General features: G+C 43.1%; 1 protein-coding gene across 1 annotated transcript; it reads right to left on the minus strand.

Moving 5' to 3' along the window:
• Positions 1-400: 400 nt before the first annotated feature.
• ROPN1 (rhophilin associated tail protein 1) lies at positions 401-12,619 on the minus strand. The gene is made up of 5 exons (XM_021692567.1): positions 12,497-12,619; positions 8,552-8,669; positions 7,079-7,240; positions 1,182-1,357; positions 401-607 (listed from the first exon to the last, which is right to left on the minus strand). The coding sequence occupies exons 1-5, from the start codon at positions 12,610-12,612 to the stop codon at positions 541-543; spliced, it is 639 nt and encodes a 212-aa protein (XP_021548242.1). The 5' UTR covers positions 12,613-12,619; the 3' UTR covers positions 401-540.
• Between the last annotated feature and the right edge of the window lie 4,161 nt (positions 12,620-16,780).

Genomic DNA, 16,780 nt, shown 5'->3' on the forward strand with positions numbered 1-16,780 from the left:
TATTTGCTTATCCAAAATTCAAACTTAACTGGGTGTCCTGTGTTTTATCTGGCATCCCATTCCTCGTATATAGCTAAACTCAACAAATATTACTGAGTGAGTGCGTGAGTGAGTGACTAGCATCATACCAACAAATGGAGAACTAAACTGGTAAAAATATGGATTGACTATGTAGAAGATACTTCTCTGTGCTTTATAATCACAAAACATCAAAACTGTGTCTGGTTAACATGCTACCTGTGAAAATCTGACAGCCTGGCTTTGACTTGAGACACATTTTCTATCCATGCCTGGTTAGAAGCACTGGTTTCACTCAGTGTCCATGTGGGAAGGATATGCATCTTCTGTTAATGTACTCGTTTTGTTCCAACAATTTTACACCTTAATTCCACACATTTCTGAGTTCATATGTTTGCCTAATTGTTTATTAGTGTGGACCAGTTGTACAAGAAAACTGACATTAGATGGTATGTGGGGTTCAGTCATTCCGAAGCACAATCATCTCTGTTATCTTCTTTTAAAATGGCCAAAACTGTGTTTTTACTCCAGCCGAACCCTGGGGTTTTGGGTAAAGTCACTGACTTTGATTAAACCATCAGGACCAATTCTGTTTGGGAAAAACATATATCTGGGGTTAGTTCATTGAAAAATCAATCCTTAAAAAGACAGTATATTAAACAATGAATCATGGAACACTTCATCTAAAACTAATGATGTAATGTATGGGGATTAACATAAGAATAAAAAAAATTAAAAAAAAAAAGACAGTATATTAACTGTCTCACTCCAGATGAATTGTGTGGCTCCTGCCCTCATCGCCTTCTTTTTCTCTGACCTCTTGGCAGCCTGCTTCTCCTCCTCCACTCCTCCCCTACGAGGTGAACCTGAGCGTGAGTCAGTCACCTGAAGAGCCTGCTAAGACGCAGATGCCTGGGTCCGGCCCCTGAGTTTGTGACTGGGTATTTTCAGGCGGCAGCCTGAGAAGTAGGGTTTCCAACTCATCACTGTCCTACACCGTTCTTCCCTGCCCTTTCCCCTTCTCTTTTGGGTCCTTAGTTCTTGTTCTTCACAACACTTTTCTGTCCCCAGAGCAGTATAATGTAGTAACCTCACTGTATCATGGCCTGCTAGGTTTGTTTTCCCCGTATTTTTTCCCCTCTGATGGGTAACATTTTACTTACACTTCCTGTTCAATGTAGTTCAGCATTCGGCTGACATGAGAGGCAGAGATTTCCCCGTCCACCTCGGCAATATATGTGTAGAGAAACTGGAAGGTGCTAAATGGGATCCGGGGAGGTCCACTGTCATGGTCAGATGATAACACTTCGCACACTATCTTGAGAGTTTTGGCAATGGTCTATAAAGTCATAAGATATAATGAGAAGGTCACTATTCCAAACTAAATTCCTAAGATCCGTTTAAAGATTTTATTTATTTATCTGAGAGAAAGAGAGAGAGCGTGTGTGCCCATACACAGGAGCAGGGGTTGGGGGGGCAGAGGGAGAGGGAGAAGCAGACTCCCTTCTGAGCAGGGAGCACAGGTGGGGCTCGATCCCACGACCCCGAGATCATGACCTGAGCAGAAGGCAGAGGCTTAACAGACTGAGCCACCCAGGCACCCCCACTAAGATCAGTTTAGATACAAGAAAGAAAACAAAAATATTGCTCTCATAAAATGAAATGGGAATGATGTAATATTCTGGAAAGCTTGAATTTTTTACACCCAAACATCATTTAATTCCATCGAAAAAATATTGATGTACTGGGTGTCTTTCTTTTTTTCCTTTCCTCTCTTTGTTGGAGGGATACTCTCAAGGAATTAAGTTTATGAATTGCTGAATACTTTAAGATATTTATTACTTTCATCAGAATGACCTCGCTAAAGGAGAATTTGATTTTACATTCTAAAAAATTAAAATTATTTCTTCTTCTTATTGCTCTCCAATCTTACCTCTGAAGAGTTGAGGTAATTAGTCTAGCTCATACGCTCCAGCGGTGCTTGGAGCAATGCCACAGTAGGGGGAAGGAGGGAGGAGAAGGGTCAGGCCCTGGGAAGACAGGAATCCCAGCTACAGGAAAAGTGATGCTGAACATTAAAACCAGTTCTTCTGAAACATGTAGCTCCATCTAATCCGAACACCTAGTATTTTATATGACATAACATTCACTTGGTTGTTGCTGGGGAAGAACTAGGAGATGATGGATGCCAGAGGTTTATGGTACAGGAGCAAGTCCTCCTTACAATGAAACTTCAACATTAAAAGATCATGTTCAGAATTAGGTGTTACTCACTTGTGCCTTTCATGTAAACCTATTCTTTATATACATTTCACAAGTGAAATGACGGGGGTAAAGGAAAGAAGTGATTTGAAGACAGGATTGTTTAGTTCTGAATTAGCAAACATAGGTCAGCATGTCTACCAGGGTAGCTGACCAAAACAGATGATGTGCAGATTATCCTTAAACACCTTCCAGGGATCAGTGAAAAATGAGTCCTGAGGGGTGAGCTGGGTGTGCCTGGGTGAGGGAAAAGGCAGCTGCTGTATCTCCCCGGAAGGCCGGCCAGCATTGTTCTTCCTCTGCAGTTGCTGTGAGCTCTTCTGTTCCCTTCCTCCCCCTGAACAGAGTGAGTGTCTACAGGATGCTCCTTTAACTGGTGTGTGTTACCCAGGGCTGTAAGTGGGGATGTATCAGCAGGTATAGGAGGATGCTGAATCAACTTGGCCATCTTCCTAGAGAGACGGTTTTACCTGATGACAAATGATTTAAACATTGTTTGCATTATTAACTTCACTTGATTTAGTATTCAAATTTTGTTTCTTTACATTGATAAACATTGCTACTTTATGAGATGGAATCCTCAGTGTACGTGAATTTTAAAATGGTGAACCACAGTATGTCAAAGAGATTTGGGGCTTGCAGCGGGCCCCTTTCATTGACCCTTCTCTGCCCTTGGGAGTCCTCACATGTAAACTGCTGTGTAGCACTGTGCCCGTGTGCCGGGCATTTCCAGGGAGGAGGGTGATGGAGGGGCACGAGCGTGACGTGAGGTCAGCGTGACAGGGGGTTTGGGGAGATCTGCACGCATGTGTGCAATGAACTCTGTCATCTCCACTCACAGCTCATCCTCTCTGCTCCTTTTCTTAACAAAATCCCCTACTGCCTTTGCTCTGCTGTTCTCTTCCTGCAGGCTCATCCAGATTGGGGTGCTGTTCAGGGCTGAACTGTGTTCACCCAAAATTCATATGCCGAAGCCCTAGCCCCAGTACCTCAGAATGTGATTATATTTGAAGATAGGGCCATTGAAGAGGTAATTAAGTTTAAGTCATTGGAGTGGGCCCTAAACCAATAGGACTGCTGTCCTTGTAAGAAGAGGAGATTAGGATGTAGAAACACCAGATACACACATCCCCAGAGGGACAGCCATGTGAAGAAACGGGGAGGGGCGCCTGGGTGGCTCAGTCAGTTAAGTGTCTGACTCCTGGTTTCTGCTCAGGTCATGATCTCAGGGTCTTGTGCTCAAGCCCCCTGTTGAGCTCAGAGCTCAGCAAAGAGTCTCCTAAAGTTTCTCTCTCTCTCTCCCTCTACCCCTCCCCACACTCACTCACACTCTTTCTCAAATAAATAAATAATTCTTAAAAAAAAAAAAAAAGACAGAAACAAGGAGACAATGGCCATTTACAAGCCAAGCGCAATGGCCTCAGACACCTTAATCTCAGACTTCCAGCCTCCAGGACTGTGAGAAAATAAATTTCTGTTGTTTAAGCCATCCAGTCTGGGGTACTTTGTTCCGGCAGCCCTACAAGGTAATACAGGTGTTTTCTACTCTAAACAGTATCTTTTGTTAATCATTCAAACACAAACCTTTAAGTTCTATCGTCCTCATAAAATTTTAAAATATTTTAAAATATTGGGCGCCTGGGGTGGCTCAGTTGGTTGAGCGACTGCCTTCGGCTCAGGTCATGATCCTGGAGTCCCAGGATCGAGTCCCGCATCGGGCTCCCTGCTTGGCAGGGAGTCTGCTTCTCCCTCTGACCCTCCTCCCTCTCATGCTCTCTGTCTCTCATTCTCTCTCTCTCAAATAAATAAATCTTTAAAAAAATATATTTTAAAATATTTTATACATGGATGACTAGATAAAGAATTCTCTGGACTAGAGCTTTTTGGAAAACTTAAATAAATCTAAAGTAAACAAGGATCTGCATTTTGTTGCACAAGATTTTTTGGTCAGATGGGGATCCACTTGATAAAGAGAGCCTGTAAGCATGTTCTGAGACTCACAAACCCAGAGGTGAAAGGCTCAGAAAGTGACTTATTTGCTAAAAAACATGTCCTTCCTTCCAGTGAACACAATCTTCCTTTTCTATAATCAGTCCCAGTGGAGCAGGAGGGAATATAAGCTAGTCTAGAGGAAGGAGTGCTGAGAGGGAAGAGGAATCCAGGTCTGCATGCCACAGTCTTTTGAATCCTGGGTGTAGACTGGGAGAGCTCAAGAAAGTCCCTGCCATTTGACGAAAGGAGGGAACTGGTTTTTCTAAATGGCACGGAGATCATGGCTGGCTGGTGAATTGGCAAAGGAAGGAGAAATTCCTGGGCTTGCCTCTAAGGATATATGGGGTTTTTAAAAAGATTTTATTCATTTATTTGAGAGAGAGAGAGCACGAGCAAGGGGAGCAGCAGAGGGAGAGGGAGAAGCAGGCTCCCTGCTGAGCAGGGAGCCCAATGTGGGGCTCAATCCCAGGACCCTGGGACCACGACCCGAGCCGAAGACAGATGCTTAACCGACTGAGCCACCCAGGCGCTCTAAGGATATATGGTTTAACTAGACTGCAAAGCCTCCACCAGATGTTGACACCCTCATACCTCCACATGAAGTTCCCAGCAATAGTCCAACATGAAACAGATGGGTATAATGGGCCTGGTTCCTGGATTCACAGGGCATCCTCTATTTACAGATTAGCCCTTCAGGCTGACTTCACCTCTGGGTGTTCTATGATGTTGGGATGATGAGGGGCATAGTCAGATACCTCAGGACCTCACTGTTATCCAAAGCAGACCTGAGGGTGTCTCAGTGGAAGTAGAGAAGGCAGAATAGAATCACAGAATGTTAGAGATGAAAGAACTTTATGAAACATCTAATCCAACCTCCTCGTTTTGGAAGGGAGGTAGAAAGATGCAATTCACCTCATGGTTTCCCCTCCCCAGTGGGGGAGGCAGACATACCAAAGTAAACCTAGCAGCTGCCCTGTGAGCTCAGCAGAGGGAGGAGTGGAATTTAGTATTCCGTAGTCACTTTTTGTTACTGTGAGGTATATGGACAAGGAGAGGACTCACACATCTCACAAGGTGGTGAGGGTTTGTGCAGGAGACGACTGGAGCAAGGGAGCAGATGAGGGCAACCTGAAAGGGTTCAGGGAGGCCCTCAGAACCTGCCAGAATGGCGATGAGCTGGCAGCCGGGGTGTGGGGGGTTGGGCATGGACATCGTGCTGTGAGAGAGAAGAGACCCAGGACTTAGGCTGCAAGCAGCTGGGACCACACAGACAATATTTATTCCCATGCATTTCCAAGGACCAAGAGATGTGGGAAACCCTTTGCTTGATGGCTCTGTGGTTCTGGAGTCACCATTTCCCTCTTACACACTCCGCTGCCATCTTGAAGAGTGGAGTCGTGTGGAAAACTCTGAGAGACTGGGCATTTACCTCAAAGCTGTTTCCGGTACTGCATCAGACTAAAATTCCTAGATTGAATTGAATCTACTTATTTTCCTACTCAACCCTCTGTGGGTAGGGTAGATCAATCAGGAAGATCAGAATTAACTACAGATAAAGTACGTTCCCACCTCCCCACCCCAGCCATCTCTGCGTGTAGTGTGAGTAAATTTGTGATCCTATGAGAATTTAAGAAAATGTGTCCATTTTTAATTTTTCCTCCTGGACTTCCCTCAGTCTTTGGGGCTATTTCCACAGAAGTGTGGTAGTGCTGGTAGACAAAACATCTGCCCAGGCTGCATTTTCCTCTCCTCTTTGGAGGAGAGCAATTTATTCATTACATCATATTACTATACAGGACAATGAAGACAAAAAACCATGAATGGCCTCTCCTCTCCTTGTCTCTAAAGAAATGATTATAATGAAAGTTGCAGGGGAAGCCCATAGGAAAAGTTGAACTAGGTAATATTTCTCATAACTTTTGTCAGAAACAAAAATGTCAGATATGCATCCACACGTATTCAAGAAGAAAGAAAAAGATGGTGTTTAGATTTGTTGACTGATTCAAACTATCTTCGTGTACCATTTGCTTTTGGCAGAGGCAATAATTTTCTCATTAACTTTCAAACTTGCGCATATTCCGGGATTTTAAAAAAACCATGTTTCTGATTCATTTTCATTTAATCTATTATAACGGTGCTCAGTAAGAGTGAGTCCATATGTAAGATGATACCTAAAGCTTTTATATGAACTGGGTGCAGTATCTTTTTCTTTAAAACAGAAACATTCCTCTTCCAATTGTAAATCAAGTCAAATTTAGAAAAGGCATGAATTTGTATGAGCATCCTACAGCCATGATGATGTCGTAACTGTAAGTCTGGAAATAGCCTCATTTCTCCTTTCCTGCTCTCTCATCTCTGATTTTTGTATCCAATTATGCTTATCAAATAGTAGTTTTCTGTAAGGCTGCACCTCTTTTAAAGGCTGCATTGGTCTACCTTCTAGGTGTCTGGAACCCAAGTATAAGCAAATCTCCTGCAGCTGGCTCTTGGGTATCTTTAGGAATATGAGTGGAGTGGTGACGGAAATAAATCTGAGGGCAATGATTGAAATTCATAAATAATCCAGAAGCCACATTCTAGTAAATTCTCCCCAGGGTCTGATGACAGTTTCCCCTTCTCTCCTCCTCCCCCCCTGCTTCTGGCTGAGGAGCAGAGGAATGACCTAATTCAGAGAGGAAGGGAAGTAGACAAGACGGGCATGCTCGTCCTCAGCCCAGGAGATGGACTGTGTGTACAGAGGTACTACTCTTCCAGGCCCAGACAGAGCTTTTCCCGTAAGGAACAAAAAGCAGTAAAGTTCACTTACAACTCCAAGAGAACTGCAAGCAAGAGCTAAAAACTTCAGCCACTCAATCTCCTCCGTGAAGTGGCCCACATTCATCACACTGTTAAACAGATCTGTTGGGAGACTCAGCACCTTCCACATCTGGGCCAGCTCATCTGCATGGATAATCAGTCTGCCAGCAACCTGCAGGCCAGGGGACAGACGACAGACAGGGAGGGACAGAATGAGAGAATGCCCCGAGAGACACTGCCCAGCAAGGCCTGCGTTCACCCAGCACACCGCAAGGGGTCTGATGGCGGAGGGGGATCAGGGGAGGACTCTGGCGGTTCTCTCTGCAAGGGTAGAGAAATATTCAGGGTAGAGAAGGGTAGAGAAATATTCAGTGTAGTGTTAAGCACGCTGAGGTATAATTCAATCATTTTAACTCTAGATGTCAAAATTATAGGGAAATAATATCTTTATATTACATTTTAATTTTTTTTTTCTGATGCTTTTATTGTCGCTGTTTTATCCCTAGGCTGCCCTATAAGGCAGATAGGGCAACCTGAAAATGTAGCCAAGGGGCAGAGGACTTGTCTGAGACCCCTAATTAGTGGTGAAATTAGAACTAGATGTTAAGTCTCTTGCTTCTAGGTTCTATGGAGTTCTTTGCACTAAACTTCACATATACTCCTCATGCTTTTCCAAGAATAATATAGGATCTGTGGTCTGGATGCCTAATATTGCTTGGTCCCAGATATGTCAGATCTCTGCCATGTCTGTTGCATAAGGTGCTTGGTGGTTAAGAGGAGAAAGGGAACAAATGGGTAGTTGTTGGCCAACAATGTGGTAAGGCTATGCACCCATGAAGCATGCACCATCCCTGGCCCTCTGATTCTAGTGAAATGCCAAGCCTCTGGGAGCAAGGTAGGTGGCTGTCAGTCCTCAAACACCCCAAAGACCTCTGTCCTGGTTTTTAAAGCAGAGTATGGTGGTGCTAAACCATACTTCCTGGGAACTGGCCAAACTACAGCTTTCTCAAGTCAGACCTTCCTCATCCATTCACTGGAAAGCTCCCAGAGTGATGTGGCAGGGAAGAGAGCCAGGAGTTTCCCTAAAAGCTAGGCTATGTTTGCACCTGGTTTAACTGGGGAACTAAATTGGCAAACTGTGATTGGCATCATATTATGGTCTTGATCAACAAGGGAGACACAGTCAAAGGACTGTAGATTTGTGCTTTTCTGGGGAGAAGGGATTAGTATTGAATTGATCCCCTGGACATTCTGCCAGCTTCAGGGAAATCTGGGATGACCCCACTAATAACTCCGCTTATAGCCTATTCAGTATCATTCCTATTGCTCCAAGAGAAGATTTGCTTTCAATGCATGGTTTAGTGGATTTTATGATACCGAGTGGCCAGCTAGCTGGCCGGGGGATGTGGTGGGCTTTTGTCTGTAGCCACCTGGCCTCGGCATTGCCCCAACCTCCCCCTTGATGCTGTGATAGAGCCCTTACCCGAGAATGCAGGATCTTCAACAGCTCAGGTGTAAGCTCTGCCCAGTTAGACAAAGCCACTCGCTCAGACCACTCTCTCACTGGAGGAATCTCTCCACGGGACATAGCCCCGAAATAACTACAAGAAAAAAAGTTAGGGGGTGGGGAGAACATCCTACACTCCAGTGGCCTCTGGCTGCTTTGAGGACCCCTGCCCCTTTTTCTTGAGGGAAGGGGATGGAGGAAAGAACATTTGTTAGGGGCTTCTATATGCCAGACATTTTGTTTAGTTCATTTATGTACAGGAAAAGTCTGAATGTGTTACCTGCCATTCAAGGTATAAAGAACACTTAGGGAGTGAAAAGATTTGTTTGTCTCTAAGGATGAGGAATAATCAATAAAAATTTTGGTATGGAATTCCCTGGGATTTTTTTCCCAGTCACTCCTCCCCTAAGTGTTTTATATACACACGTGTGTGTACAGACACACATATACATATATATAATAGGAGGTATAGAATATGTATGTATTATACATTATACAGAAGATAATATATATGACATATAATATATATGCACATAATACATATGTAATACATAATATAGCAGTAATTTGTGTTTCTCCTATCATATTATATAAAATACATATTATTATATAATATATATGTACATACATATATGTAAATATACATATACATAGATTATATATTATATGCATTATATATATATATATATAATAGGAGTTAGAAAAATATCATTGTTATTTTAAATCCCCCACTTTCCTTTATGGAAGAAGAATCCTGGTACCTAGAGGAACAATTTTTCAATCATAAAATCTTTATTTTCAGTAACATGGCTATTGACATGCTTAAAGTTGATTATTAGGTAGTGAGTAATATGTAATATGTAATCCTGGTAGTGGGTAATCTAGAAAATGGGTAATATGTAATCTTGGTAATATGTAATATGCAATCTTGGAAAAAATTTGGAAGAGCACTAAAGTGACATGTACAAGAAAGGGGAGGGGGGGTTGCTCTTGGGGTGAGCTAGGAAAGGTTTCCAGCTGGAGGTCACGAGGCTTGGGCTTCAAGGGGGAAGAGAGAGAAGGTTGGCAGGGCACTGAGGGAGGCTCAGGTGAGAAGACAAGCCACGGAAGGGTTGAGACGATCTTATGTGGGGTGTATGAAGTAAAACTCTTCTCAATCTTTCCTCAAAAATTTTAATAAAATCTGCCTGCTCACTGACGCTTCGTGGAGTGGACTCTGAGTACAACGTGGAAAAAATACCGAGTCTTGTTTCAGGATCGGTATTAGATAAAAAGGGCTGGGGCACCTGGGGCTCCGCTGGTTAAGCATCCGACTCTTGGATTCGGCTCAAGTCCTGATCTCATGGCTCTTGGAATTGAGCCCGGTGTTGGGCTCCTCGGTCGGCAGGAGTCTGCTTGGATATCCTCTCCCTCTGCCCTTCCCCCCACCCCCTCTCAAATAAATAAATCTTTTTTAAAAAAGATTAAAAGGGCTGCCTGTAGCAGGGAATGGACATAGGAGTTGACACATGGGTCACCAATGCTATCTGGAAGGGTCTGTCTCCATCAAAAGCCTTGTTATTAACAGTCCCTGGATCACATGCTCTGCCCCTCTCTGCTTTAGTTTTCATGAATGCATTTTTTTTCATTATTTTTCTCCAGATCCAGGTAGTATAAAAAGAATAACAGAGGGAATTTTGTAGAAGCCCATATTAGGGTCAAGCCATACAATAATGGGGATAAACCACTGCCTGTCTCTGGGCCACAGAGCAATGCAGAGCTAAAGCTACAAGGACAAAACAACGCTTTCCAGGTACCCCTTGGAGGCCAGCAGCAGGGAGGGCAGAAGAAATACAGTCTGGATACCTTTTATCATGCGCGTGAGCAATTTCCACAGACAGATCAGGGTTGGGGTAGGTGTGGGTGCAGGGTGACAACAGGAGCGGGCTATAGAGACTTGAGTGGCATAAATAGGAGAGACAGGAACATAGCACATCATTTGACAGAAGTGAATGCCCCAGTAGAGAGTGATACTCAGCAGCAATGTCTTTGGATTTTTCAGCCAAGTTGGTGAGAGAATGTGGAAATGAGGTCGAAGTCATGGATTTAGTCCTCTGTGCATTATTTAGCTTCATTTGCAATGAACAATGCCACGGTTATTCACAGATGTTACAAATCCGTGTGGTCACACATACCGCAGGACAAGGTTATGTCCTGCTGATGTCTGGGAGGTGATCTCTTCATGGACAGCACATATGCAGGGAAATTCTTGCTTGTGATGAATTAAGCACATATTTTGTCTTGGAAATACTTTGTGGAGTTTCTAAAGTGCTGATGGCTTGTGAGTCTCATAAAACCATCTGATAAATGCTTTTCGTGTCTGAATAGATGGAGAGTGCTCTCGGGTCATGCTCTCCTTTTACATTGTAGTTAAACTACAAACTGATTCTTCGCGGATATCTAAAAAAATTTATAGCACATGATACAAAATGGGAGCAAGCAGGCTACAACAGTGGAATGTTTTCTCCCATAAATGTCAGGGACAATTGCAAGAAATGTCATTTTCCTTGTTATAAAACAGCAGCACAATAAAATGGGGGGTTAAACTATTGTGTAAGTGTAAAACAAAGTCTGTCTGAGTATGCCAAAAGAAATTAGTCTTACGATGCCAAAGTGCAGTCTTGGAGAGAATATATAAAATTTAGAATGGAAAACTAAACAGTGTTCATTACTAGCAAAGCAACCCCATTATGTCCCTTTTTACGAGCACTACTGGCTTATTTTCCTTCCATCTGTAAAAGCTTCATCCTCAATACACCTCCTGCTGAAGACATTCTCCCTTCCTCCAGCCCACCAGCTAGGCTCAACTGCATCTCTGACTCCCCTTCTCCCGCTGAAAGCTACTAAGGAGGTCATCATTAAGCAGTAAAACTAGCCTGAAAATGATCCAGGAGGTATGGTTAGTTCCCAGCTGCTGCCTCAAGCCCCAGATCCCCAGTTTCAAGCGGGCATGTGTGCCTAAGAAACAATTTCATAGCTGCGAGGCTTTCCGTGCAAAGCTGTTTCATGCCGGGCCAGCAGCGAGCCCTCGCTGGGTAAGCTCGTTCACTGAACAGCCTCTGGAGGTCGCTCCTGAAAGGGGGCACCTGAGTTTGAGCCACAGTGTTTGCAGCCCGGCCCGCGCTCCTCCTGCCCTCAGCACTCAGTGTTGCCTCCTCTCTCTCCAGAGTGCAATGTGCACTGCGTGGACGTCTACATGTTGAGGGAGCAAATGAGTTCAAAAAACACTAAATAACAATTTGCCCAAAGACAAGCTACAGTATGTCTCTGGTTGGGGCAAGAATGAGCTTGATCGGCAGTGGAGGAAGGTGTCCCAAAAAGGAGGAAGGTGTCCCAACCGCAGAGGTGAGCCAGCTGGGACTGAGCGCGCACCGGCCAACCTGCGGCCTCGGCGCCCCCTCCCCGAGGCGCGCTGCTGCCCTCTAGTGGTGAGACCGGAGACCAGGCCCCGGTTCGGACCAGGGAAGGCAGGCGGGGCTGCCGAGGGGCTCCCAGCGCTTCTTTCCGCGGGGACCGGGGAGGGCGTGCAGGGACCGCACCAGGTGCGTGTGCCGCCGGGTTGTGGGACTCTAACTCCTGCTGAGCGCCCCAGGACACTCGGCCGATTGCTCTGGCGTCCTATCGCTCAGTCTGGGTCGCTTCGGGAAGGGCGACCCACCCTCACCCACTCTCACCCACCCTCACCCAGTGTGATGTATTTATGTATGGATTTTAAAGCACCAAAGCAATTCGAGAGCTGAATACAACAAAGCTGATGCTAATCAGTCCCGACTCCCAGGCTGCAGCCATGACAACGTCCTCGGTTTTTGCGAGGACCTCCCCTCCTCCACGCCCCGCCTCCACCTCCAACGGGAACTTGGGGCTGAGGTGAAGGGTACTTACTCCGCCGCCCACTGGATGAGATCCTGCGGCTGGGTCCGAATGGCGGCTTTGGTGAATTGCTTGAGCAATTCCGGCAGCTCCGGGGGGATGCATATTTGCTTATCTGTCTGAGGCATTGATTGGTCGACCTAATGGCAGGGGAAAGATAAATAAATAAATAAATTGGGAATCTTTGAATCATAAAACGACAGGAATCCTCGACCGGAGGCCACCCAGCCTCTGTTTGACACTCTCCATACCGGGCAGTTCACTACCTCGCAAGGTGTACGCATTCTATTGTTAACACAATTCCAAAGTTAGAGAATGGGTTACTAATCGTTGCTTTTTGTTCTTGTAAATAATTACGCCCTTTATATAAAAACCACACAATACTTCTTCATTTAAAAAGTAGAGATCAGCAAGAAGCAAGCAAAAATATTCCTTAATGATGTCACCCCCCAAATATTGGATGTCTCCTTCCAGAATTTTTTCAGTGTAAATATATATGTGCTTGTATAAATAGAAACGGGGTCATGAGTATCTTCCATGTTACACACACACACACACACACACACACACACACTTCTTATGGCAGAGTAAGTTGTAGCAAAATTTACTCTGTGAATCCTCTATTATTTGATATTAGGTTATTTCCAAATAAAAATGATCATTAAACAGCCGTTTGGTGAATATCTCTCCTTACATCTGCATGTTTTTATCTTTTTTAATTGTAAAAGAGAAAACTTGTATATTTCATTCAAAAAATTCCAGGACAAATTGAAAGAAAACATAAAAATCCATAGATGGTATACAAACAGCAGATTAAAAGATTTTGTCTGCTGTTAGTAGAAAAAAAGAGACTAGATAATCCAAAAAGCCCCCCATCTTCAAAACACCTACATGTTAGACAAATCCCGGCAAACACATCTTTTAGATTAGAATGCCTTGCCGAACTTGGAAGGAAGTGAGGGAAATCCTTAAAAATGCCAAATAAATCGAGTAAAGCAGAAACCAGACTGGTAAGCAAATGAAGAAAGTAAGGGGCAAATGTAGATGCCAGGAACTTGACCCTTTCAGACAAATGATCAGGCAAGTTGCAAACAGACCAGGTCAAAGGCCCACAAAAGGTGAACAACTAAACTGCAGGACTCTCTTACTCCCACCCCCAAATCTGAGACCCTCCAAGGTTCACACATCCTCAATATAAACAGTAAAAATATCTGCCTGGGGCAGGGGGAAATGTGTCTACATTGTTGCTTCTTCTTGGGAGCTAGATGGTCTCCCACGAGTCTTGCCAGGAACTAGGTCTAAGTTTTAGATTTATACCACTGACCTTGTTGGGAAATCCCAAGACAAGAAACTAAAGTGGCCTGAGATTGGTGGTAAAGTGGCCTCAGGCTGGTAGTACTCCATTCTCATTTACTGAATGTTCTTTTATTTGAAGGAAGAAGAGTACAAAGATGTTGGTTGATTTTAGACTTTGTAAAAATTCAAGTATGCGTAGTAAAATTTCAAAAGTAATTACTATAAAAATAATAAAACCAGCAAACCAGTAGAAAGGAGAAAAGGAATTAAAAACAACAACAACAACAAAACAACTTGATCAACCCACAAGAAGACAAGAAAGGAGTGGGGAGAGCATAGGAAAAGCGGATGAACAACATGATAGAAAGGAATCCATGTATATTAGTAATCACAATAAAAATAAATGGTCTTAGCGTGGCCATTAAAATGTAGAAATTGTCAGACCAGATTTTTTAAAAATCCAACTATGGGCACATCTGAAAAGACCTAAGGACACAGAAAGACTGAAAGTGAAAGGATATATGGATAAATAGGCAAATAAAACCAAAAGAAAGTTGATGTAGACATGTTGATACCAGACAGGAGATTTCAAGGCAAAATGCATTATTAGGAATAAGGAGGGTCATAATGATAAAAGCTTCAATTCATTGAGAACACAACGCAGTTCTCAGTGAGTATGCTGCAGACATCACTATGGGTAAATCTAGCAATGCTGGATGGAAAGGAAATATACTGTGTAGGGTTACATATACATGTTATTTATTTATTTAGAGAGCAAGTGGGGGGAGGGGCAGAGGGAGAGGGAGAGAGAATCTCAAGTAGACTCCCCTAAGGACAGAGCTTGATGCAGGGCTCAATCCCATGACCCTGAGATTGTGACCTGAGCCGAAATCAAGAGTCAGACACGTAACTGACTGAGCCACCCAGGTTCCCCTATGCATTTTATTTTCTAGGTATGAAATATTTCACAATTTAAAAGTTACCATTACAAATTGATTGTTTCTGGGAACTTTTCAATCCATTTTATCTAGCAAAGGGCTCATATTTTTGCTCATACTGTCGGGAAATATATATATATATATAATTGTGGTTAAATACACATGACAAAATTTACCATTGTAACCACCTTTAAGAGGTATGGTTCAGAAGCATTAAATGCATTCTCATTGTTGGGCACCCATCACCACCAACCATCTCTAGGACTTTTTCATCGTCTCAAACTGAAACTGTGTACCAATTTAACAATAATTCTCCATTTCCCCCTCCCCTGAGCTCCTGACAACCACCATTCTGCTTTCTGTATTTATGAATTTGACTACTCTAGGTACTTCATATAAGTAGAATTACATAGTATTTGCTCTTTTGTATCTGGCTTATTTCACTTAATATAATGTCCTCAAGATTCACCCACAATGTAGAGTGCGTCTGATTTTCTTCCCCTTTTAAAGCTAAATAATATTCCATTGTATATATATATACCACATTCATCTGTTGTTGAGCATTTGGGTTTTTTTTTTTTTTTTTTTGCTTTTGGCTATTGTGAATAATGCTGCTATGAACTGGGTATACGAATATCTTTTCAAGTCCCTGCTTTCAATTCTTTTGGGCATATACCCAGAAGTGGGATTGCTGGATCAGATGGTAATTCTATTTTTGACTTTTTGAGGCAGTGCCAGACTGTTCTTTCAAAGAAGCTGCACCTTAGACTATTTGTATATATTTTGACAGGATCTTTTAGTTGTGCAATTGTTTTATTTCTATTCTAAAGGTTAAATGGCCTTACATAAATGAAAAGATGGCCCAACCCTAATTAACTAGGCTTCCGGGATAACAATAACAATGATAACCCTTGGTCAGTACAGAGCAGATTTAAGCAAAGCCTTTACCCCGTGCCTCTTCTAAGAACATTCTGTGATCTCTCTCCATTTTTGGCCAATCTCTTTTTCTCCATGATCAGTCCTTCTTTAACCTCTTGCAATTCTTTCTGCTCTCTCACCACCCCATTTTTCAGTTAAAAGTCATCAGTTACATCTATTAACTTCTGGCCTGTGCCAGATACTATGTTAAGTATTCTGGATACATTTTCTCACTTAATTCTCAAAATATCCCTATGAGGTAGTCTTTATTATCACCATTTTAGAGATGATGAAACTGAGAGAGAGAATAAAACTTTTGAAATGACACATAGCCCATAAGTGACAGAGGCAGGATTTGAACACACACACAGTCTGATGCGGGAGGTGCCCCATTAAACATGAGTGTCCTTTCCTTCTTGAGGCTTTCTCTTCCTTTGATGGCAGATACCATTCTTCTTTTTCTATTTTCCTTCGCACTCCTCCTGTCACTGTAACTTTTTTTCCTCTTTCCTCGTGTTAAACATGAGTTTGCAATCTTCCCAAAGCTCAGTCTTCAGCATTCTGAGCTTATGTCTTTCTGTCACTCTTTTTGGAGAGCTCACATCCTCTCCTAGCTTCATCCAATCCGGTGTTGATTATACTTGTTCTTCCATCCCCTGACCTCTCACCCGTGCTTTTGTTTTTCACTTCCTACTGCCTCCAAGACACATCTCCACCAAAATTTATTCTCCATCTCCCAACTAAGTCCCCTTCCCAAATTTGTGTCTGAACATCATGGCACTATTTTCTCAGTCATTTGGCCTCAAAGCCTGGGGCCATCCATTCTCTTCAATCTCTTGAATCTCACGAAATCCCCTGGATATTTCCTTTGAAATATGTCTCCAATTCATCCCTTCCTCTCTATTTCTACTCCTTTTATTCTGGTTCAGCCCCTCATCACCTACTGTGCAGCCTCCTAACCGGTATTCCTGTCTCAGGTCATTCCCTGGTCTATTCTGAGTGTGTCCAGATCTATCTTCTATGCTGCTGTTAATAGGTCAGAGAGCCCTGCTCAAAAATGGCAATCATATCCATCCTGACTTTCAACGTTCTCTACGATTTACACACAATTTTAAATTAGAAATTTTCTGCTAGTACTTACCAA

The sequence above is a fragment of the Neomonachus schauinslandi genome, chromosome 1 (assembly GCF_002201575.2).
Source record: "Neomonachus schauinslandi chromosome 1, ASM220157v2, whole genome shotgun sequence".
NCBI lineage: Eukaryota > Metazoa > Chordata > Mammalia > Carnivora > Phocidae > Neomonachus > Neomonachus schauinslandi.